General features: G+C 41.5%; 1 protein-coding gene across 4 annotated transcripts in view; it reads left to right on the top strand.

The window, feature by feature from the left end:
- MCTP2 (multiple C2 and transmembrane domain containing 2) overlaps positions 1 to 24,485 on the top strand; it is a 190,845-nt gene that overhangs the window by 9,944 nt on the left and 156,416 nt on the right. For all 4 annotated transcript variants that reach the window (XM_065872663.1, XM_065872662.1, XM_065872661.1 and 1 more), the window contains exons 2-3: positions 11,197 to 11,259; positions 12,429 to 12,537. In XM_065872663.1, the coding sequence (XP_065728735.1) occupies positions 11,197 to 11,259; positions 12,429 to 12,537 (172 nt within the window). The remainder of the gene's footprint in view (positions 1 to 11,196; positions 11,260 to 12,428; positions 12,538 to 24,485) is intronic.

Here is a 24,485-nt window from a genome sequence, read left to right as displayed (position 1 = left end):
TTTACCTTGCTGGTGGATAGGTAGTGAATATCTGTATACACACACATGCACATACACACACCTGACTTATATTTTGTATATTAGATAATATTCCAGGGTAATCAGTTTAAGTGAACAATCTTGGGGGTGGGGAAAAAGAAATGTGTATACCTTGATTGTATGATCAATAACCTCCTAAAAAGTTGTATAAAAATTGAATATGGAGGGTGGAGTCAACATGGCAGCGTGGGAAGACGTGGAGTTCACGTCTCCCCACAACTAGGGTGCCTGCCGGATGTTGGTGGGGGACCTTGATGCCCATGGAGATGGGAGGAATCCCCAAGGGAACCGGTTGGACATGGGGGGACTGAGGGGGGAGGAGAAGTGGAGGATGAACAGTTCTGGCACCCTTGAGGGGCGGCTGAGAGCGGGGGAGGGGTTACCATGCTTGGATGGACCCTTGGGGGCTCAGATCAGGTGGGAGTGCACTGAGCATTTCTCTTGCCTAATAGGCCCGGAAAGTTTACCTGGCTCTTGGGGCAAGTCCTATGCCCTCAGAGGCCCCCTCCAGGCCGTGTTGGTCCTGGGGGCACAGGAGGGAGGCCGGGGGAGAACAGGAGAGGCAGGCAGGCGGGGCCTTCCAGGACCAGAGGAGCGGGAGAGGAGTGGAGAGTGTTTGCCCTACCCACTCAGGCCCCGGAAGCCTGCTGGGCTCCCAGGCGGGGTCCCCCACCCTATGAGACAAGAGGCCGGGGCCCCTTCTGTTCCGTTGAGCCTAAGCCCCAGCCCCGACACCCCCCATAGCCTTTTCCAGCCCTGTGGGTCCTAAGCATAGGCCCTGCTGGCTGCCCAAACCCTGCCTCTGCCTAGGCCCTACCCTCCACAGCCAAGGACTTTTCCACCTTTTTTCCCCCTTTTTTTTTTCTTCTCCTCTATTTTACTATTGTGGTTCTGTTTTCCCTTCCAGTTGTTGTTTCATCTATATTTTTATTTTTATACTCTTTCTAACATACCTGTTAGTTTCCTAGTCTGATTTTAGTTTTTACTCTTTGTTATTTTTCTCCTTTTTTCTCTCTCTTTTTTTTTTAGCCACCCTGCACAGCTTACAGAATCTTGGTTCACGAGGCAGGCAGGGGTTGGGCCGAAGCTTGTGTGGTGGGAGCTCCAAATCTGAACCACTGGTCTAACAGAGAACCTCAGACCCCAGGGAATATTCATCAGAGTGAGGTCTCCCAGAGGTCATCATCTTGGCACCAAGAACCAGCTCTACCCAACAACTTATAAGCTCCAGTGTTGGAAGCCTTAGGCCAAACACCCAGTAAGACAGGAACACAGTCCCACCCATCAAAAAACAAACAAAAAAATAAGACAGCAAAAAAATATGTCACAAATGAAGGAGCAAGGTAAAAACCTACATGACCAAATAAATGAAGAGGAAATAAGCAACCCACCTGAAAAATAATTCAAAGTAATGATAGTAAAGATGATCCAGAATCTTAGAAATAGAATGGAGGCAACAATTGAGAAAATACAAGAAATGTTTAATAAAGATCTAGAAGAACTAGAGAACAAACAGAGATGAACAACACAATAACTGAAATGAAAAATACACTAGAAGGAATCAATAACAGAATAACTGAGGCAGAAGAACGAATAAGTGAGCTGGAAGACAAAATGGTAGAAATAACTGCCAAGGAGCAGAATAAAGAAAAAAGAAGGAAAATAATTGAAGACAATCTCAGAGACCTCTGGGACAACACTAAACACACCAACATTCAAATTATAGAGTCCCAGAAGAAGAAGAGAAAAAGAAAGGTTCTGAGAAAATATTTAAAGAGATTATAGTGTAAAACTTCCCTAACATGGGAAAGGAAATTGTCACCCAAGTCCAGGAAGCGCAGAGAGTCACGTACAGGATAAACCCTAGGAGAAACACACCAAGACGTATATTAATCAAACTAACAAAAATTAAATTCAAAGAAAAAATATTAAAAGCAGCAGGAGAAAAACAAAAAATAACGTACAAAGTTATCCCCATAAGATTATCGGCTGAGTTTTCAGCAGAAACTCTGCAGGTCAGAAGGGAGTGGCAGGTTATACTTAAACTGAGGAAACAGAAAAACCTACAACCAAGATTACTCTACCCAGCAAGGATCTCATTCAGATTCGATGGAGAAATCAAAAGCTTTTTAGGTAAGCAAAAGCTAAGAGAATTCAGCACCACCAAACCAGCTTTACAACAAATGCTAAAGAAACTTCTCTAGGCAGGAAACACAAGAGAAGAAAACAACCCACAAAAACAAACCCAAAACAATTAAGAAAATGGTAATAGGAACATACATATCAATAATAACCTTGAATGTAAATGGATTAAACGCCCCAACCAAAAGACACAGATTGGCTGAATGGTTACAAAAACAAGACCCATATATATGCTGTCTACAAGAGATCCACTTCAGACCTAGTGACACATACAGACTGAAAGTGAAGGGATGGGGAAAGATATACCATGTGAATGAAGATCAAAAGAAATCTGGAGTAGCAATACTTGTATCAGATAAAATAGACTTTAAAATAAAGACTGTTACAAGAGATAAGGAAGGACACTACATAATGATCAAGGGATCAATCCAAGAAGAAGATATAACAATTATATATGTTTATGCACCCAACATAGGAGCACCTCAACACATAAGGCAAATGCTAACAACCATGAAAGGGGAAAACGACAGTAACACAATAATAGTAGGGGACTTTAACACTCCACTTACACAAATGGACAGATCATGCAAACAGAAAATAAATGAGAAAACACAAGCTTTAAATGACACAATAGACCTGATAGATTTAATTGATAATTTATAAAACATTCCACCCGAAAGGGGCAGAATACACTTTCTCCTCAAGTGCACATGGAACATTCTCTAGGATAGGTCACATCTTGGGTCACAACTCAAGCCTCGGAAAATTTAAGAAAATTGAAATGGTATCAAGCATCTTTTTGGACCACAGTGGAAATCAATTACAGGGAAAAAAAAAGAAACTGTAAAAAAGAAATACATGGAGGCTAAAGAGTATGCTACTAAATAACCAAGAGATCACTGAAGAAATCAAAGAAGAAATTAATAAATAAATAGAAACAAATGACAATGAAAACATGACAACCCAAAACCTATGGAATGCAGCAAAAGCAGTTCTAAAAGGGAAGTTTATAGGAATTCAATCTCACGTCAAGAAACAAGAAAAATTTCAAATAAACAATCTAACACTACACCTAAAGCAACTAGAGAAAGAAGAACAAAAAATTCTCCAAGTCAGTAGAAGGAAAGAAATCATAAAGATCAGATCAGAAATAAATGAAAAAGAAATGTAGGAAACAATAGCAAAGATCAATAAAACTAAAAGCTGGTTCTTTGAGAAGATAAACAAAATTGATAAACCCTTAGCCAGACCCATCAAGGAAAAAAAGGGAGAGGACACAAATCAATAAAATTAGAAATGAAAAAGGAGAAAACACAACTGGCACACAGAAATACAAAGGATTATAAGAGACTACTACAAACAACTATATGCCAATAAAATGGAAAACCACGAAGAAATGGACAAATTCTTAGAAAGTTACAATTTTCCAAGATGGAACCAGGAAGAATTAGAAAATATAAACAGACCAATCACAAGTAATGAAATTGAAACTGTAATTAAAAATCTTCTGGCAAAGGAAAGTCCAGGACCAGATGGCTTCACAGGTGAATTCTATCAAATATTTAGAGAAGAGCTAACACCAATCCTTCTCAAACTCTTCCAAAAAAATTCAGAGGGAGAAACATCCCCAAATTCATTATATGAAGCTACCATCACCCTGATACTAAAACCAGGAAAAGGTGTCACAAAAAAAGAAAATTATAGACCAATATCACTGATGAGCATAGATGTAGAAATCCTCAACAAAATACTAGCAAACAGAATCCAACAACATATTAAAATGATCATACACAATGATCAAGTGGGATTTATCCCAGGGGTGCCAGGATTCTTCAGTATATGCAAAGCAATCCATGTGATATACCATATTAACAAATTAAGTAATAAAACCATATGATCATCTCAATACGTGCAGAAATAGCTTTTGACAAAATTCAACACCCATTTATGATAAAAACTGTCCAGAAAATGGGCATAGAGGGAACGTACTTCGACATAATAAAGGCCGTATATGACAAACCTGCAGCAAACATTGTACTCAATGGTGAAAAACTGAAAGCATTTCCGCTAATACCAGGAACAAGACAAGGATGTCCACTCTCGCCACTCTTATTCAACATAGTTTTGGAAGTCCTAGGCAAGGCAGTCAGAGAAGAAAAAGAAATAAAAGGAATACAGATCAGAAAAGAAGAAGTAAAACTGTCAGTGTTTGCAGATGACATGTTACCATACATAGAAAATCCTAAAGATGCCATCAGAAAACTGCTAGAACTAATCAATGAATTTGGTAAAGTTGCAGGTTACAAAATTAATGCACAGAAATCTCTTGCATTCCTATACACTAACAATGAAAAATCAGAAGGAGAAATTAAGGAAACAATCCCATTTACCATTGCAACAAAAGGAATAAAATATCTAGGAATAAACCTACCTAAGGAGGCAGAAGACTTGTACTCAGAAAACTGTAAAACACTGATGAAAGAAATCAAAGGTGACAAACAGATGGAGAAATATACCATGCTGTTGGATTGGAAGAATCAATATTGTGAAAATGACTATACTACCCAAAGCAATCTATGGATTCAGTGCAATCCCTATCAAACTACCAGTGGCATTCTTCACAGTATTAAAACAAAAAATTTTACAATTCGTATGGAAACAAAAAAGACCCCGACAGGAATAAAGACACAGACCTACTAGAGAATGGACTTGAGGATATGGGGAGGGGGAAGGGTAAGCTGTGATAAAGCGAGAGAGTGGCATGGACATGGATACACTACCAAATGTAAAATAGATAGCTAGTGGGAAGCAGCCGCATAGCACAGGGAGATCAGTTCGGTGCTTTGTGACCACCTAGAGGGGTGGGATAGGGAGGATGGGAGGGAGGGAGACGCAAGAGGGAAGAGATATGGGAACATATGTATAACTGATTCACTTTGTTATAAAGCAGAAACTAACACACCATTGTAAAGCAATTATACTCCAATTAAGATGTAAAAAAATAAATAAATAAAAAATTAAAAAAAAAAGATCCCAAATAGCCAAAGCAATCTTGAGAAAGAGAAATGGAGCTAGAGGAATCAGGCTCCCCGACTTCGAACTATACTACAAAGGTACAGTAATCAATACAGTATGGTACTGGCACAAAAACAGAAATATAGATAAATGAGATAGGATAGAATGCCCAGAGATAAACCCACACACATATGGACACCTAATTTACAACAAAGGAGGCAAGAATGTACAATGGAGAAAAGACAGCATCTGCAATAAGTGGTGCTGGGAAAACTGGACAGCTACATGTAAAAGAATGAAATTAGTACACTGCCTAACACCATACACAAAAATAAACTCAAAATGGATTAAAGACATAAAAGTAAGTCCAGACACAATAAAACTCTTAGAGGAAAACAGGAAAGACACTGTTTGACATAAACCACAGCAAGATTTTTTTTGACCCACATCCTAGAGTAATGAAACTAAGAACAAAAATAAATGTGACCTAATCGAACTTAAAAGCTCTTGCACAGCCAAGGAAACCATAAATAAGACAAAAGGACAACCCTCAGAATGGGAGCAAATATTTGCAAATGAAACAACTGACAAAGGATTAATCTCCAAAATATACAAACAGCTCATGGAGCTCAATATCAAAAAAACAAACAACCCAATTAAAAAATGGTCAGAAGACCTAAATAGACATTTCACCAAAGAAGACATACAGGTTGTGAAGAGGCACATGAGAAGATGCTCAACATCACTAATTATCAGAGAAATACAAATCAAAACTATGAGGTATCACCTCACACTGGTCAGAATGACCATTATCAGAAAATCTAGCAACAATAATTGCTGGAAAGGGTGTGGTGAAAAGGGAACCCTCTTGCACTGTTGTGGGAATGTAAATCGATACAGCCACTATGGAGAACAGTATGGAGGTTCCTTAAGAAACTAAAAATAGAACTACCATGTGACCCAGCAATCCCACTACTGGGCATATACCCTACCATAATTCAAAAAGACACATGTGTCACAATGTTCATTGCAGCACTATTTACAATAGCCAGGACATGGAAGCAACCTAAGTGTCCATCGACAGGTGAATGGATAAAGAAGATGTGGCACATATATACAATGGAATATTACTCAGCCATAAAGAGAAACAAAATTGAGTTATTTGTAGTGAGGTGGATGGACCTAGAGACTGTCATACAGAGTGAAGTAAGTGAGAGAGAGAATACCAAATACCATATGCTAACACATATATGTGGAATGTAAAAAAAAAAAATGGTTCTGATGAACCTAGGGGCAGGACAGGAATAAAGACGCAGACGTAGAGAATGGACTTGAGGACACGGTGGGGGAGGTGGAAGCTGCAGCAAAGTGAGAGTAGCACTGACATATATACACTCTCAAATGTAAAATAGGTAGCTGGTGGGAAGCAGCTGCGTAGCACAGGGAGATCAGCTCCGTGCTTTGTGACCACCTAGAGGGATGGGATAGGGAGGGTGGGAGGGAGGCTCAAGAGGGAGGGGATAGGGCTTCCCTGGTGGCGCAGTGGTTGAGAGTCCGCCTGCCGATGCAGGCGACACGGGTTCATGCCCCGGTCTGGGAAGATCCCACATGCCGCGGAGCAGCTGGGCCCATGAGCCGTGGCTGCTGGCGTCCGGAGCCTGTGCTCCACAACGGGAGAGGCCACAACAGTGAGAGGACCGCGTACCACAAAAAAATAAAAAAATAAAAAAATAAAAAAATAAAAAAATAAAAAAAGAGGGAGGAGATATGGGGATATATGTATACATATGCCTGATTCACATTGTTGTATAACAGAAACTAACACAGCATTGTGAAACAATTATACTCCAATAAAGATGTATTGAAAAAAATTTGAATGTGAGTAACTCAGCCATTTGGTAGACCTGACTTTTTCCGAACGGGCGTTCTAATTTTGACCTCTGATTGTCATGTGAGTTGTTTTACTTCTATCACTGTATCCAAGCATCGCTTAATGGTCTGTCTAGCCATCTGATCCCCTTTGCTCCTTTTGCTGCTTCCTTTCCTCTGTAAGTATTTGTGTCTGTGAGTATGCTCTTCCTGAGTATTCACATTCTTAGAAACAGATGTGGGTTAAGTAATTAACTAAATATGTATCATCAATATATGTCATTTGCTATACTCATGTACTTGAATAGAGTATTTCCCAAAGAAAATCTTAAGTGATCTTCTCAGCCAACGTGTTACTCTTATTTAGCTTTCCTGCATGTGGTTTTATGTCTTCTTCCAGTAAAGTTTAAACAGCCTGTGATTGTTTACGTCACTTATTATTTAACTTCCTGTGAATTCTTCCTGCTAAGATCCTTCAGACGGCCACGTGGGAGGTGATATTTGTACAAGATCACATTTAGTGTACACAAAAGAAAATGTCTTTTCACATCAGTGTCTTGTTCTTAAGATCCTTGGTGGCTAGAGGAGATTTTCTTTTTGTTTTAAATAATTGATCCATCCATTCTGGTATTTCCTCATGTTAATACATTTGCAGTCTTGTATGTATTACCTTGTATGTATTTACATACCTTCCCATGAATTTCACCTTAGCAAGATAAAATGGAAATAGCAATATAAATTTGCTGTCATTAAATACACACACACACACACACACACACACACACACAAATCCCACTTATCTAAAAGGTAACAGTGAGAGTTGTGTGAGAGATGACTAGCCTCATGCCAACATGTTAATGCTGAGTTTCTGAATGTTTATGTATAATTAGAGAGTTTTGTCATATTAAGACTTCTCAGCATTGATGATATTCAAGATTATTTGTCTTTTCCTGAGTACGTCCTTGGAAACATTTGTTTAAAATGGTTAAAACCAGTGCTTAACGGATAAACAAACTATGGTACACTCATAATGATGGAATACTATTCAGTAGTTAAAAAAAAGAACTATACAGTTGCCAACTTGAATGGATTTCAAAGGCATTGGGCCAAGTGAAAGATGTCAGTCAGTGTCAAGTCTGCATGTATTCCATTTATATGACATTATGGAAAAAGATGAAGCTACAGGATGAGGACAGGTCAATGACTGCCATGGATTAGGGGTGAGGGAACAATATGATAACAGGATTGCATGCAGGAGTTTTTTGGGGGAACTGTTTTATGTCCCAATAGTAGTGGTAGTTACACAAATGTATACATGTGTAAAAAAGTCATCGCGTTGTACACACATGTAAAAAGTCAATTTCACTGTGTATTAATTTTTTAAAGTAAAATTTAAAAAGAAAAATTAGAGTGCTTGATTTTGCTCATTGAGAACATCAAAAAAAAAATCTTCTCATGATGACAGATACCAGGGATTCCTGCAAGAAAAATACTAATTGTACTTTTTTAATGAAAAATTCAGTGATGTAGTTACTAGGTTTACAAAGAAGCTGAAAATAATGTAACTTCCACTCAGTGAATAATACCTTCAGTTCCATGCAGAGTGTCGGGAATACTCAAAGTTATGTGTCCCCCAGCAGCTGTAACCCGGTACTCCTGTACTGCTGTAGCCTTTCCTGGCTTCTTTATGGTGATCACTTTCCTTCCTCGATGTGTATACACGGCGTGTGACAGTTACGGCGGCTGTGGGAATCATAACTTTAAGTTCTGTGACTTCTGTGAGTAAAACGAGCCATAATGTTGAATTAATGTCATTCTTCACATTTAGTGTCCACGTTGTTCTAAGTGGAAGACTTATTGAGTATTTGAATAAAAGCTCCGTGTTCATTTTTGATAGTGTGTAAATGATGGTGGTGATGTGGGCTTATTTTGGCACTGAATGAACGTGATCATTAAGTACAGGGAGGCTCCCTTGGGAGAGTGTGTATGGTGTGTTGGTCTGAGGAGTGATGGTTTTTAAGAAACATTCACTCTTCTGTTTGACAGCAGAAGGTGACAGTAGAAGATACGGGACCGTGCACTTTAAACAGGAATTCTGATCCCAACACTGGCAGTTTTACAGAACTGCCTTCAAACAGGATTGGTTAAGTGGAACGTTGATTCATTTCATAAAACTGGAGACACTAACGGGGTGATCAGGCTGCAGAAGATCAGACAGCTGATGTTACTTGTTGGTTCTGCACATGAAGACCTGATCGGAGTATTTTGGGTTTTGCAAATCAGGCAGAAGAGGAATCGCTGAGCTTCCAGGAGATAATCATAAGGAGAGTAATAGTGTAAAAGGCATGAGGAGAAATCTTTTGAAATTGGGAGAGTTGAGTAAGATTTGATTGTCATCATAGAGCGGTCTTCAGGCCGTCCTGTCCCACTTCCCCGGGCGTCATTTTACACATAACACAAGTAGGAGGTACCGACCAGGAAATGGATGGGAAGGTGACCAACAGAGGCCCAGCTGCCTCCTTCCTTGTCCGCTGTCAGGTCGAGCCCACATTGAGAGTGAGGGCTCTTTGCCCAGCTGGGCAGTGGTGATCCTTCCAGAGCCAGGGGGCACCAGTGACTGAAGTGCTGGGGTCCTTAGAGAAAGGTCCAAGTGTCTGAAATCACCCTGGGTCCTGTGTGAATTTGAATTGAATGAAATGTATTCATAGTAAAGGGACATTCGAGCTGGGACTGGGAGAAAGGGGCAGATGTGATGGGAGAAACACAGATACCAACAGCCATAGGGCTTCTCTGCTCCCCGGTGAGGGCTTGGGAGGCTCCACGCCGGCTTGTGATCAGGGCTCGTTTCTGCCTCGCTGCAGCATTTCTTGGTGTCACTGCCTGCAGAGGGGGTAGACCAAAGAGCCCTGCTTGTTTGCAGCCCTTTGTCAGCCCTCTTAGGGCCTGAAGAAATGCCCTATTGTTGTAGAATCCAGGTTCTGTTGCTGCCTGAACTCCACTTGATGAGAGAGAGAGAGACAGAGAGAGAATGTCTTGGAAGGCAACCTGCCTTCCATCCAGGCAGGATCTCTGAATTGTGCCAGAATCTCCCTGATCTTTGCTGTGGGTGGGAAGGACCAATGACCACAGTGCATCTGGTCCCCATCTTCGCCCCCTCAAAGCTTCATTGTCATCTAAGCAATCTCTGCAGGCCTGCTGCCTATATCTAAATTTCATAACTTCAGAGTTACTCAGCCTTGTTTGGAGGGAGAAATCTCATGTTTTCCCACAGGAAAGCAGCCCTGGCTCATGTGTCCGACAAACGGGAACATCCCTAAAATGCTGGGAGACCTTTTAATCCCTTCCCTTCCACTCTGCCTTTCCATGCAGGTAGCTATCCTCACATCTAACCCAGAACCTTCATAAAATCCCAGAGCTCCTCTGGACCCCCACATTGGTACATAGAAAACCTGACAGAATGCAAATGTTTACTGCGTCCCATACTAACTGCCGAACTGCGCTCACTTCAGTGTCTGGTGGCATCATTTCCTAGGTTGTCAGAGGCATATTTAAGTAGGAAACATAGACACCCCCCAGTCTGAGATCATTTGTTGAGAAGTTGCGTTTCCTTACTTTTTGGTTGGCTCTTGTACAGTTGCTAGACCCATGAGGTTATGGTTGGAGGAAGGTCTTTGTGGTCACATTTGAAATGTGTCCTACCAGACTGATAAACTCCGGCCTCTGGTACCTGGTAGCCCTTTTCTCTTTGATGGCTGGGGGACCAGGCAGGTCCTCGATGGAGGGACCTGGCAGGATGGCCCTGCTGCTCACACTGCCTGCCCTGGGACAAAGTTGCTGGCACGCTAATGACTTGGATGAACTACAGATGCCTCAGCGGCCCTTCAGGAGAGCAGAATCGGCCTTATCCACATGCTGATCAATGACTAAGGGCAGAGGCTGCAGCCAGATGGACTCCAGTGAGTCAACCTTTTACTGCCGAGACTTACCACACACTCCGGAAGGCAGCCTGCATTTGACTATGCAAATGGCAGCTTCAAAGGGAAACACCCGATAAAGGATATCCTTGTAGGTTGATATTCTTTTGGTTTTTTTAAAAGCAGGGTTATTATTATTTTTTCTTCTTGTTTACAGAAGCTCTGTGGAAGTGGTGATCTGAATGCTTCTCTGACATCCCAGCATTTCAAAGAGCTATCTGTAAGTGACATTCCTTAAAAACAAACACTAAAGTAAATGCTATAAATATTTCTTATCAAATGTTTGGATCTTTGCCTCTTTTATTTCTAAAGGATCCTGAACTGTTACCACCCACAAAGACAGGCCTTGCAAACTGTGTCTGGAAAAGATGAATTCAGTGTCTATTGATTTGTCAGAGTGGGATAGATTCTTCTAAAAATACAGAGCCATGAAATTGAGTGAGATGGTACAGGAGACAAAGCCATTTTGATGTGCTTTGAAATGTGGACGAGGAACTTTCAAAAGAACGCTGTGGAGAGTGACTTAGCCACAGATCGATTCATTGAAATTCAAATAAATGAACAATAAATCATTTTATTTGTACTTTTTCTCTCAAAAGACACAAATTTGCTCTTTTCAAAACTTGAATTGGATTCGTTTAAGAAATATTCAGAAACCGAATTTGATGTTGTGGCTTGTAGGAGTTGATGCATTCCTGGAGAGGAAAAGTGAACTTGGTGGGAGGTGAGACTGTGTGGGTAAGTGGAGGAAACACTATAATGGGGACCAGGGAGTGAAAGAAAAATATGCCACAGGCAGGAGAGCAGAGAGGAAGCCTCTCCCATATGGACCCAGGTGTGGGGCACATGTTGGCTGGACATGGATTAGTAGGTGATCAGCTGAGTAGTTGTGAATGGGAGTGTTTTTGTTACATGTGCAGGAGGTGTACCTGAACTGATGGGGGTTGGTGGGCTGAGGGGAGAAGAGGAGGGAGACATCGCACATCCGAGCTGAGAGGTGTGGACCAGGGTCGTGGGACCCCGCCCCATAGCTGGACTTCTGCATTGTATATCCTCTCTGGGTCCTCCACTGGGAGCTGTAGGATAAGGATCCTGCAGGGCATGGGTGAGTTTAGGGGGATGTCAGATGTCGGCATGCAACTTACCTGCTTCTTCTTGGGAAGTTAATACTGTGAAGCTATTGTCATGAATTCTCATAGAATCCCACTGGGGAGAAGGATAAAGAACAGTGTAACCATGTCATCGACATGGGTGGGTGGGAGTGGAGGATGACGCTCACAGATTCGCCATTACAGTGATCATCTTTTTTCCTTAAATGAAGAAGTGTTTCTGACATTCTGTTTCTTGGGCCTAAGACAACTGACTTCAATGGCTTCTCCATCTGTGCAGACTCTCGGGGAAGCCGGCGACGGCTTGAGTAACCTGCCAAACCCTTTCGCCTACCTCCTCACCATCCACCTGAAAGAAGGCCGGAACCTGGTGGTCCGGGATCGCTGTGGTAAGGCCTGGCTCTGGGCGCCCTTGGTAGCCTGCAGACCTCTTCCTCTCAACTCTCCTGTCAACCTTGCTAGTCACCTTTTTCCATCTCAGCATGGCTGGTGCTAGACTGGAGCTCAAATCTGAGCTTCTCCAGGTATCAAGGTATTTGCATTGAGTTATTGAAACACATGGAATCTTACTGTCCTTTTTTTATGATTAATAATAATCAAATATTGATGATCACATAAAGTTATTGTAGAATGAAATAAGATCGCTGTAAGTGCTTTATGGCTGGTATCTAACAACTGCTAAAGAAAATGTTTCCTTGATCCTAGTTTAATTGTCCATGAGAAATACATAAATACATTCTTGATCTAAGTTAGCAAACATACGCATAGATGGAAATGCCCTTTGAACCACCCTCCTTCCTGCCCTGAAATCCCCCTGGACTCCCCTCCCTCTGGATAACATCTGTTATGATGTTATAACATATGTGATTGATCTGTTCACCTTTGCTACCTCTTTCTGTGCATTTACACACACGTATATTTCTTAATTAAAGTGATATTTTAATATCGTTATTCTGCAGTATTATTCTGCATATTCCATATTCTGCACTAAGTTTTTTTAAACTTTACAATATGAATTAAAGATTTTCCATGCTTTTCCACATAACTATATCTCCCTCCTTTTAAATACTAATAGTATTCCATAGTATGCTGTGTTAAATATCTGTTTCTCTGCTGATCATAGTTGTTTTTTCTTACTTTATCAGCCATATAAATGATGCTGTAATAAACATACTGTGTATGGCTCCATACACAGATAAGAATATATCTTAGATTTAAAATAGTGTATGTTTAAGAGCAGACAGTGGAGCCAGACTGCCTGGGCTCAGTTTTTTCCATTTATTGCCATTTGATTTAAGAAATTCTCCTGGATCCCCCTGTGACTGAGGTTCCCCATCTGTAAAACAAGAACATTAGTAATGACCTACCTTATAGGCTTTTAGGAGGATTGAAGGTAGTGACTTAAAACTTGTTGGGCTTCTGGCACTTAATAAAAGTTAACTATTGTGAGCAGCTCAGGACAGAACCTAGAAATGCAATTACAGGATCCTGAAGATGCACATTTTCAAATGTAAGAGATACTGGTACATGGCCCCCTAAAAGGTTCAGAGTATGTCCTCTCCTACACTATGGTTATGTATTCCCTACCTTGTCACCATTGAATATTTCCTTTTATCACTCTGCTTAGTTTTTGGCAATCTTCTAGGTCAAGTGTCCACTTGTTTTAAGTTGTGCTTCGTGGATCATGATGGTGATGAACATGGCCCTTTGTAGTTCCTCTCCTGTGAATGGCTCTCTGTATCCTTTGCCCAGTTTTCCATTGAGCTTTTCCTTCTAAATTTTTGTGAGTCTTTCAAATTTTCACCATTCGTTTGTTGCAATTGTTCTTTGCCAGTCTGCTGTTTACCCCTCATTTTTATGGCCTCTTTTGTCCTTCAGAGGTTTTACATCTCATTACAGGTAAATATGTCTGTTTTTCCTTTGTTGTCTCTTTTCATTTATTTCTTTTAGTAGGTAGGACCTTTTTATTCTAAAGAATTTTGTGTCTTTCTCCAGGTCTTTGCCAGTCTGTCCTGCTAGTTCCTCTCTACTTTGTTTTGGAAAAACTGTGAAACGGAGGAGGGGTCTCCCTTCCATTTGTCTTCTGTGTCTCTTACTTTTTCTTCCTCATTATTGCCATTACTTTTTTTTTTTCAGGAAGAATTCCTCAGCCGGGCCTTCCAGCTCACTGTTTTCTCGTCAGTTGTTATGACCATTGTGATATTCTGTTCATCTTTTGAGTTGGCTTTTTTCATTTTTAGAACAGGTTATTTCATGCATGAGAGGTTGCCATCAGCTTTGAGAGCATTAAGTATACGTTGAAAATCTCCTGTTTGGTGCTTTCTCCCTCGGATATCCTTGGGTTGTGTTTTCCACTCCTCTTTCTATTTGTGTGTCCCTGTTGCCATCTATGGATGCTGTTCTTACTTACTGTGTCCTGACTTCACTGAGCATAAGCAGGGTTGGGACATGCAGCCAGACAGGGAGAGCCAGTCGTTCAGGCCGGCTCCTGGTGATGCCCCGTCATGGAAAACCTTCCTCAATGGCTTCCTGCCCACACTCACGTTTCCTGCTTGCAGGTGCCTTTGCTGGTCACTGCTCGGCACCAAAGGGACAGGGCAGTGCTGGGCCATCCAGCTGCTCTATGTGTGCTGTGCCAAGCAGTCACCATGGTACTTGCTCAGGCCATCTTCTGCTTCCTGTATCCACTGCCTCCAAGCTGGAGCATCCCTGGTTCACCTGCCATCCTATCCTCTTGGCCCACCTCTGCCCCTGAAACTTTTTCTGCTGTGACTTTCTACTGCTCTGTTTTGGACTGTGGGTTCTTCCATCAATCTGATCTCACCAACTTCCATCTTTTAGATCTGCATATGCCCACTTTTTAAAAACGAAATTACTATCTTTCTCTTTTCTGTCTCTTTCTCTCTCTCTCAGTCTTTTCGTAATTTCTCAGGATTTCAAAATGGTGAACAAATTCCACTTTCTGTTTGTTGGTAAATAGTGTTTTCTGTCAAAGTTATAATTTCTTATCCATCAGTTGTGCCACTTCTTGTGTGCTGTCATTGTGTACTGTTATTATAAATGTCTGCATCTTAATAGATGGCTCTCTTAATGTTATTTTGAATGATTTGGGGCAGATAGCATTTTGTACCTGAAATCACATCTGAGGGACACGATCATAAACTAGAGTGAGGTGCCTGCCCACAAATATCCTGACTTTTGCTCAGAACCTGCAGTGTCCAGCGGATGCTTCTGTCAAATGATGATCATTATGGAGCTCGATTTGGGACAGTTTATCTGGAGATTGGAAGTGTGTTCCACAGAGAGCGCATTTAACTTTACTGGAAAGAAAGTGCTCTAAACCTTTAAAATACATGTCCTGTTGTAAATTTTTGGAAAGCTCCAACATAGTATGTAACTTCAGGGCTGTGCCCAGGCCTTGGACCTCTTCCAGGGCCAGCTGCCCCTTTTCCAGTTTTGCCATCTGTTCTGATTATTTATCCCTAATTGATGTGAGTGATCTGGCCACACCACCCTTGATATATCACACCAGTGCCCTTACAACAGATACTCAGGAGACAGTCAGTAAACTTGGCAGATGACGGGGGAGCCATTGCCTACATCAGAAAATGACCGAAACAATAGGGTTTTTGTGTGCTACTCCACACCTCGCTGCTTCAGGGCCAAAGGAGAGACTGTAATCTGTGCTCTAATCCCGTCAATACCATCTCTATCTTTGTAGTTTCATCAGAGTTAAGCATCATATGACATTTGGCTTTATCTTGTGTCAACCTAATATAATCCAAGGATAAATACCTAGTAAGGCATCTAGATCATAACCTGTTTTAGCACCTATTTCTTTTATAACCAGTAACATTGTTCCTGTCTCTTATTTATTGGGAAGGTTAATCATTATCTATTAAGAAAACATCCCCCTCTCAGCAAGTGCTTCTTCTAGACTTTGCAGTGTGGTGTGCCTTCCTTACTGTGACTGTGTTCATGAGTGCTCGATTTTCGCAAGTATTAAGGTAGTGATCAGGGCATGTTTGGTGCCCACTGTTGATTTGTGCAGGGATCATAGTCACTGGCACCTGTGCTTGCCTCCTTTGCCCCGGACTGACATGGCTTATCGCTATGCCAGTATTTTCTATGGAGCCCAGCCCACCCTCAGAATTTTATCCAGGACAGTCCTTTCGGCCAGTAGTTCTCAAATTTGAGTGAGTATCAGAACAACCTAGAGGGCTTATGAAAATACACATTGCCCACCCCCAGAGGTTCTGATTCAGTAGGTCTGGGGTGTGGCCCGAGAACTGACATTTCTGACAAGTTCCCAAGTGATCACGATGCAGCTGGTCCAGGAACCACCTTGTGAGGACCACTGCTCTAGACACTGGGTGGTAGCACTTGAGCAGAACCACGTGCTTCTTCTGGTAGGGAGAGTTTCAATTCCCGATTAGACACAGCGTTTTCTTTTCTTGGGGCCGGACCTCATTATGCATTTGCTCTCTTACTCAAGTTGTATTCTCTGAACATAATTTCACGTGGTATTCACCTCATTAACATAATTAGGTCCAGAGAACGGTGTGATGTGCTAAAGTACCAAATATAAAAGGACTTGTGAATTATCTATGAATTTACACTATGCTGTATCACATGTTCTCCGATTCTCTGGATATGGGATCGATAGCCGATAGTTTCAGTACTAAATATCCTTCAAGATCTATTCACATGGCATTTCTATCTAGTCTTTTATGTTTTTCACGGACATAAGCTCCCTGTCATCTCGGTCCTATGAAAATTTTACCTCTATAAACCATACACCTTTACCCTCAATTGGATAAATGCCTGGTCATCCCTGTTACTATTCGTGCTATATTAGCTGGGTAACCGTTTTATTCATCTTCGTATGCCCTACTGTGCCATACTGGAGGTTTATACATAGAATGCTTTTCATACATTTTCGTTCTTCATTAGGGAAATCCAACTTAAGTGCCAGACTTAAAGACAAGGAGTATTAGAGACTATCGTGAAAGGGAAAACATCTTCCCAGGAGGGAACAGAGTTCCTTCACTCACACCTTGACTCAGCAAGCATTTATTCAGTCCCTTTAGTGAGATGAACCTCACACTGGTACTCGACTGGGACCTAGTGATAGAGTCCAGAAAAAAAAGACTTACATACAAGCAACCCATTTAACAGAAGTCCTAATTCAGGTGATTGAAGTACAGAGACTAAGTGACTTGACCAGGGACTTGCAGGGAGGCAGTGGCTGAGGCAGGACTCACCAGAATGGGTGTTTCTGGGGGACAAGAGGAGGAATGAGACATTACAATCTACTTCTTGGCTTGTGGTTTCTGATGGCGACTCACTCACTCTCAAGTGGAATTTACCCATCTGCAAAATGGGCATGATGTAGCTTGCCTTATAATGTAGTTGTAAGAACTGAAAAAAGGAAAGTGTATATAACATAGTGCCGTACATAGAGAAAATAGTCAATAAATGATAGTGTGTGTGTTATGGTAATTAATGAATAATGATAATGAACTTGGCCCATGATCCTGACTCCCACTGCAGAGCTGGTTCCTGTGATCCGTGTCAGCTTTCCCATCAGTGACCTTGGACACTTGGCTCTTAGTTTGGGTTAATTTGTCAGTACCCTTGTGCTCTCTCTGTATGCCCTGTTTTCAGCATAGGGGTTGATTTATGTTTTATTTTACATATATTCAATCATGTATTTTATATTTGTCTAAAATATAATCAATTTAATCAAATATTGATTTCACTTATGATAGGGATGACTCAAAAGTGTTGTTGAAATGTGTTGCACCGTTGACTACAGAGGACCCGCTCCAGGATATTTAACCCAATTGTGCCATCACTGTTTGTGAATTTTTAGGGAGGAAAAAAAATTTTTTTTGATGAATCATTCCCTGCTGAGGGAAGAGGTCAACATTTTCTTTGGATTATTACATAATCATTGCTGCGTAGGTAACATTCCATCTGGAACATGGGTTGGCAAACCTTTTCTGTACAGAGACAGAAATGAATATTTTAGAGTTTATGGGGCATAGGTCCATAAACTTAGTGACAGTTACTCTGCTGGTCTAGTGACCAAACAACCATAGATAATATGTAAACCAGTGGACGTGACCATGCTCCAGTACAACTTTATTTATAAAAACAGGCACAAGGCTGGATTTTACCCATGTCCAAAATTTGCTGACCTCAGTCTAGAATTTCATGATCTGATTTAGGATTTTCTCTTGGAGAAGCTGCTTTTTAGAGTAGCCAAGTACTTCTTTATTTAAAATAAGGAGGTATAAGCTAATGAGAAAGTGATCAAGTTGTGAAGCTCATGTTTTCAAATGAAGTATCTGGAAAACATCTCAGTAATGTGACATAAAATACTGCAGAAAAATCTAGAGATGTTGGGCAGTAAAAAGTCATTTCCCCCCCCCCTATATTTTCACTGGGCAGTAAAGTAAAAAGTCATCATATCTCTCTCAGGAAAAGATGTTTCTGACGTACCTAAAGTAAGGATGTTCAAAGGCCCTTATAGAGTTTGTGATTAAGGACTGGAAACTTTGTCACTTGGCCCATCCAGAAAGAAGGAGGAGAGCCTCTCAGAAACAGGGATCCCCCCAACTTCTCACAGGGTTATGAATCCATCAGCTAGGGGCTGGACGATGGCCTTCCCTGGTGTAAAGAGTGCTGTGAACATTTTATCTAAATCTCTCACTTCTCTGGCTTCAAACACAGGGCTGGTTTGTTAAGTAGACTATCAAGTTGTGATTTTGAGATTTTCTGGGAGATTTGGTGAAGTTTGTTTTACTGGGAAGTTGCTAATTCTAAACAATGTACAGGTCTAGCGATGGTGTCAGGAACGTACTGTTATGTAGTCACCACCCAGAGCATCCCAGGGTCTTTAGCTGTCAGCTCCTCTATCCCTTGTACAGAATAGATAGATAGGGGCGTGTGTGTGTGTGTGTGTGTGTGTGTGTGTGTGTGTGTGTGCGCGCACTGAGTAAACCCAGCAAAACCCACAGAACTGGAGTTAGTGAGTGACTAAGCGGTAACTCACCTCGCTGTCATGAACATGTCGGCCATCTATGAGTCACTGTGGATGTAAGACCAGTATCATGGAGCACTGAGAGGTTTTGATGAGGTCCCTCTGGAACTGTGGCCACGTTGAGAAGATTGCCTCTTACAGGTCATTTTCCAGTTCCTCAGGAATTTCTCTTCAATTCCCTGGTGTGTAGTCCTTCAGCTTTGACTAGACTTGACCCACTGTTGGAGAGTTCTGTGCTAAACAACCTCTTTTTTTTTTTTTTTTTTTTTGCTTTGCTGGGCCACTTGGGTTGCTACAGTGGTCTTTCTAGGAATGAGCCTTACTTGGATGCTGTAAAATGCCCAGGCATTTCCTGAAGCCCATCTTCCCAAGCCATCTCTAGGAGAAAACCCGAGCCCTCCCTGTCTCTCTGCTCTGTCCCGGTTATTCCCTGTTGCCTGTCTGCTGGTCACACATTCCCTCCTTTTCTGTCACCTAAGTTTCCTTTGCTCTATCTTTCCACTCCTCTCCCTCATTCCAGCTTCTTCCTTTTACTTCTTTATATTTCCCGTTTCCTTCCCACTCTTTTTCTGGGAGGTTCTACAGACTGTATTGTTTTTGACCAAACCAGACACCTGTATTAAGTTCTCCGTCTGAGCCATTGTCTGGTTAACTCTTGGGGGGCCATAATTTCGAGATTGGTAAAGCAGAAGGAATGTGGTAGGACCAACTCATTTTATTTTATTTTATTTTATTAATTAATTAATTTATTTATTTACATCTTTATTGGAGTATAATTGCTTTACAATGGTGTGTTAGTTTCTGCTTTATAACAAAGTGAATCAGTTATACATATACATATGTTCCCATATCTCTTCCCTCTTGCGTCTCCCTCTCTCCCACCCTTCCTATCCCACCCCTCTAGGTGGTCACAAAGCATGGAGCTGATCTCCCTGTGCCATGCGGCTGCTTCCCACTAGCTATCTACCTTACGTTTGGTAGTGTATATATGTCCATGCCACTCTCTCACTTTGTCACAGCTTACCCCTCCCCCTCCCCATGTCCTCAAGTCCATTCTCTAGTAGATCTATGTCTTTATTCCCATCTTACCCGTAGGTTCTTCATGACATTTTTTTTTTCTTAGATTCCATATATATATGTGTTACCATACGGTATTTGTCTTTCTCTTTCTGACTTACTTCACTCTGTATGACAGACTCTAGGTCCATCCACCTCACTACAAATAACTCAATTTCGTTTCTTTTTATGGCTGAGTAATATTCCATTGTATATATAAGCCACATCTTCTTTATCCATTAATCCGATGATGGACACTTAGGTTGCTTCCATCTCCTGGTTATTGTAAATAGAGCTGCAATGAACATTTTGGTACATGACTGTTTTTGAATTAAATGGGAGAAAATATTTGCAAATGAAGCAACTGACAAAGGATTAATCTCCAAAATTTACAAGCAGCTCATACAGCTCAATAACAAAAAAAGGACCAATTCACTTTAAGTCTAACTGCTTCACAGTTTGGTTGACATATAGAGAGTGTTGAACCCTGGCTCAGTGTCCCATGAAAGGGAATGTGGCCAAGGAAGTATTTTGGTGTCCTCCAACTGGTATTGCTAATGCCAGCAGCCCTGTTTTCTAGGCCTGGCATGAGCACCATGTGACATGCGGAGGCCTCTTGTCTTGGAAAAAATGCTCCACTCAAAGCTTAAATCCCGGAGCATTAATTCCTGGAAAACAACAGCCCTTTCATTGAAACCCTGTGTTTTCCGTTGATGTGAAGGGTGGTTGCATAGTGTCCTGCTGTGCACTAGCATACTAGGTTGCTGATGCCCTCTGGTGGCCACATTTCAATACTGCAAAAGGGAAAGAAAAGTCCACTGCAGGAGTTCACTGCAACATCACTAGGGCGTACACATCACTTCAGCTGTAGGCCGGAGGGCTGAGGGTTCATGGTTGTCTTCTTGATGTGAGTTTTAGGCAATGACAATTCGTGACCCATTCATCCAGCAAACGGTTCTCTAATCCCAGCCCAGGTAGACTGGGACAGCTGTTTTTAGAGCAGGGACAGGTACTTTTGCAGATTATAGGAAGAATGCATTGGATAAGTCATTTTCCTATTTGAAAGGGATGGTTTAGACAAAAAAATTTAAAGATCTCCCACTAGTGTGAAAAGTTTCCATGCAATAGGGGTTTAATAAATTACGAAACTGCTACCAAAATGTTCAAATGTCAGGCACCTCTGATTTGGGTCCTGTTTGCCTTGCGATTTAGTAGGCTGATTTTAAAGATTGTATCATTTCTATGATTATATATTTCTTCTTTAAAAAGGAAAGAATGCTCTTGTATTAGACCTAGAGAGGAACATTCTCCTCATTGCAGCTGTGATTGGGGGACAGGCTGGATGTTTCTAGAACTCTGTGTTATATGCTGAGGAGCAGCCGTGTAGCTTCCCAGCAGGTGTGCTGTGAATGGGATGCACTGAGGGTTCACCCCTGTGCCTCCGGACAGCTCTGTGGGCTTGGGCCAGCCCCTCAGCAGTCTCTTCGGTATACTCTTTGCTGCCCAACACAGATGACCTTGTCTGTGCTAGGATGGGAAGTGTTGGGGGCACTGGACAGTGGGTCAGAGTCACAGACTCGGGGCACAGACCATCTGAGTTTGAATACCAGCTCAGACATCATCCAGCAGTGATTATGGGGTTTAACCTGGTGTGTGTGCTTATGGGGATGTGTGTGTGGGAGGGGTGACATAGCCATGTACAGTGGCCACGAGCTATTATTATTGCTGTGTCTGGTTCTAGTTATTCTCCTTTCGGTTTTATTTCTGTGTTTTCCCTCTGGGAAAGGCAATGACTTGTGGCATTTCCGCCAATTTTATTAGGGCCCTTCTTCCCAGTTTCTTGATAATTTGTCCCACCGTTTGCATACCTCTTGTTTTTCTCTTTAGATTTTTTTTTTTCTTTTTTTTTTTGCGGTACGTGGGCCTCTCACTGTTGTGGCTTCTCCCGTTGCGGAGCACAGGCTCCGGATGCGCAGGCTCAGCGGCCATGGCTCACGGGCGCAGCCGCTCCGCAGCATGTGGGATCTTCCCGGACCGGGGCACGAACCTGTGTCCCCTACATCGTCAGGCGGACTCTCAACCACTGCGCCACCAGGGAAGCCCTCTCTTTAGATTTTGTACTCCTCACCCCCTGCCCACTGCCAGCAAGGCAAAGGGTTGGTTAAGGTTGTTTTCTGAGACCAGTTCCTGATTTCTTGTCAGTGCAACAGCAGAAATGAAAGAGACACTAGTTTTTAAGGGTGCATTATTTGAATAAGAACCCCATTGTGAATTGATGGTTTTATTTTCTTCATCTTAAATTTGACTCAGAAGATGCCCCTCAAGTTTCATAGCGACCAACATGGGAAAGCTTGGTGTGGATGAAGTCATCCCAGTAGGTCATTACTTATTGGAATTTTTTACTGAATGTACTACACAGATCTGATTTTTAAAAAAATACTGAGTTCTAAAGTAAAATAGGCTCTGACTTCAAATTACTTGATGATTTGCTATTTTTGCTTCACATATATATATTTTTCTGTATTTTAGAAGTTCTATTTTGAGAAGAAATTAAAAGCAGTAGTACACCTTTCTTTGTTTATTTAATGTGCTGGTTTAGGTTATCATTCCAGATTTTAATTACTAGTAATAATGCTACAGAACACATTCTTGTGCCTACATCTGTGTGTCAAACTTTATTTCTTTGCAAGTCATTTATTGCAGTGAATTGGCTGTTTTCTGTCACATGATCTGACATCTCAAGATTCTACTTTCTCAAGAATTGCCCGTTCACTCTTGAGAAACACCTCTATTGTGCTCACCCACCAGGAGCATATGAGTGTTCCACTTCCCGTTTCTCAACTCCACTGTGTGTAGATTATCTATGTCAATTTTGATAAAGAAGAAGTATCGTCTTGGTTTTGTTTTAATTTATGCAGAGAAATTTGGACCCTGAGATATATTTGGTTAAGAGATATTTGCTTCTCTTTTGTACACAGCCAACTCCATCTATCTCTGTGGCTTATTCTCCTGGTTCCTGGATATATTCATGCATATTTTTCTACGTTGTCATTTGCCTTTTAATTTTGTTTATAAAGTTTTTGTTGCAAACCTCTTTTCCAGTCTTACAATTTTATTCTGGAGAGTTTCCTTTCTTCCTTGCGTCCTATGCTTTTGTACCTTGAAAGGCCTTTTCTCTCTTGAGAGAGATGCATTAACCTATATTCTTTTCTGTCTGTTTTTACATTTTTTTCATTAATCTCTTTGATCTGTATCAAGTTTATTTTGATTTCTTGGCCCAGAGTCGGAACTTAGTTTTACTTTTTGCCAAATGGGTATTTAATTAACTAGGACTAAATTTTCCTTTCCCTAATGATTTGATGGCCACTTTTTAATTGGGTATTAAAATGCAGTCCATATGAGGGTCTGCGTTTTGGATTTCTCTTTGATTCCTATGGATGTGTTGTTTTGTTCCAGTGCCAGCACCACATCACAGTTGTACTGTACTGAAGGGTCACAGTCAATACTTTTTATTTTGCAAAAATTGGGGCTTTGCTTCACATTGGAGTACCTACTCTGAGCACCAGATGGCGCTCGATCATTGGTGTGCTTGTGTGGGAGCAACGAAGACACATCTCGTCAGCTTATTCAGAAAGATGCTCATTCATTAGCAAACTTGAAACTTTAAAGATGCAAACACCCATCCTGAAACTCAGGTAGCAGTTGGATTTCCTCCACTTGATGGGTTTTGGTAGCCTGCCAAGGTCCCGCAACAGGGATGGGGAGCCGAGTTTACACCCCTGTGTACTTCTGATCACCTCATCAAGGATAGGGGTGCAGGCATCTCTTCTTAGTGACCACTTCAACAAAAGCCAGTTTGTTCAATTACTCACCAAATGGCCCATTTACTGAATCCATCAGTATATTGACAATGTTTTTCATTCATCTATTTAGAAAATTAAGTGTATAACATTGGATGAGAACTTTTAAAAACAACTTTGGGGCTTCCCTGGTGGCGCAGTGGTTGGGAGTCCGCCTGCCGATGCAGGGGACATGGGTTTGTGCCCCAGTCTGGGAAGATCCCACATGCCGCGGAGCGGCTGGGCCCGTGAGCCATGGCCGCTGAGCCTGCGTGTCCGGAGCCTGTGCTCCGCAATGGGAAAGGCCACGACAGTGAGAGGCCCACGTACCCCCAAAACAAACAAAACAAACAAACAAACAAAAAAAAAACTTTGGAAGGTCTCTGGGTCATAT

The sequence above is a fragment of the Phocoena phocoena genome, chromosome 2, assembly GCF_963924675.1.
Source record: "Phocoena phocoena chromosome 2, mPhoPho1.1, whole genome shotgun sequence".
In the NCBI taxonomy this organism is placed as follows: Eukaryota; Metazoa; Chordata; class Mammalia; order Artiodactyla; family Phocoenidae; genus Phocoena; species Phocoena phocoena.
The sequence above is the reverse complement of the archived record's forward strand: the minus strand, read 5'-3'. Positions and strand labels throughout refer to the sequence as shown.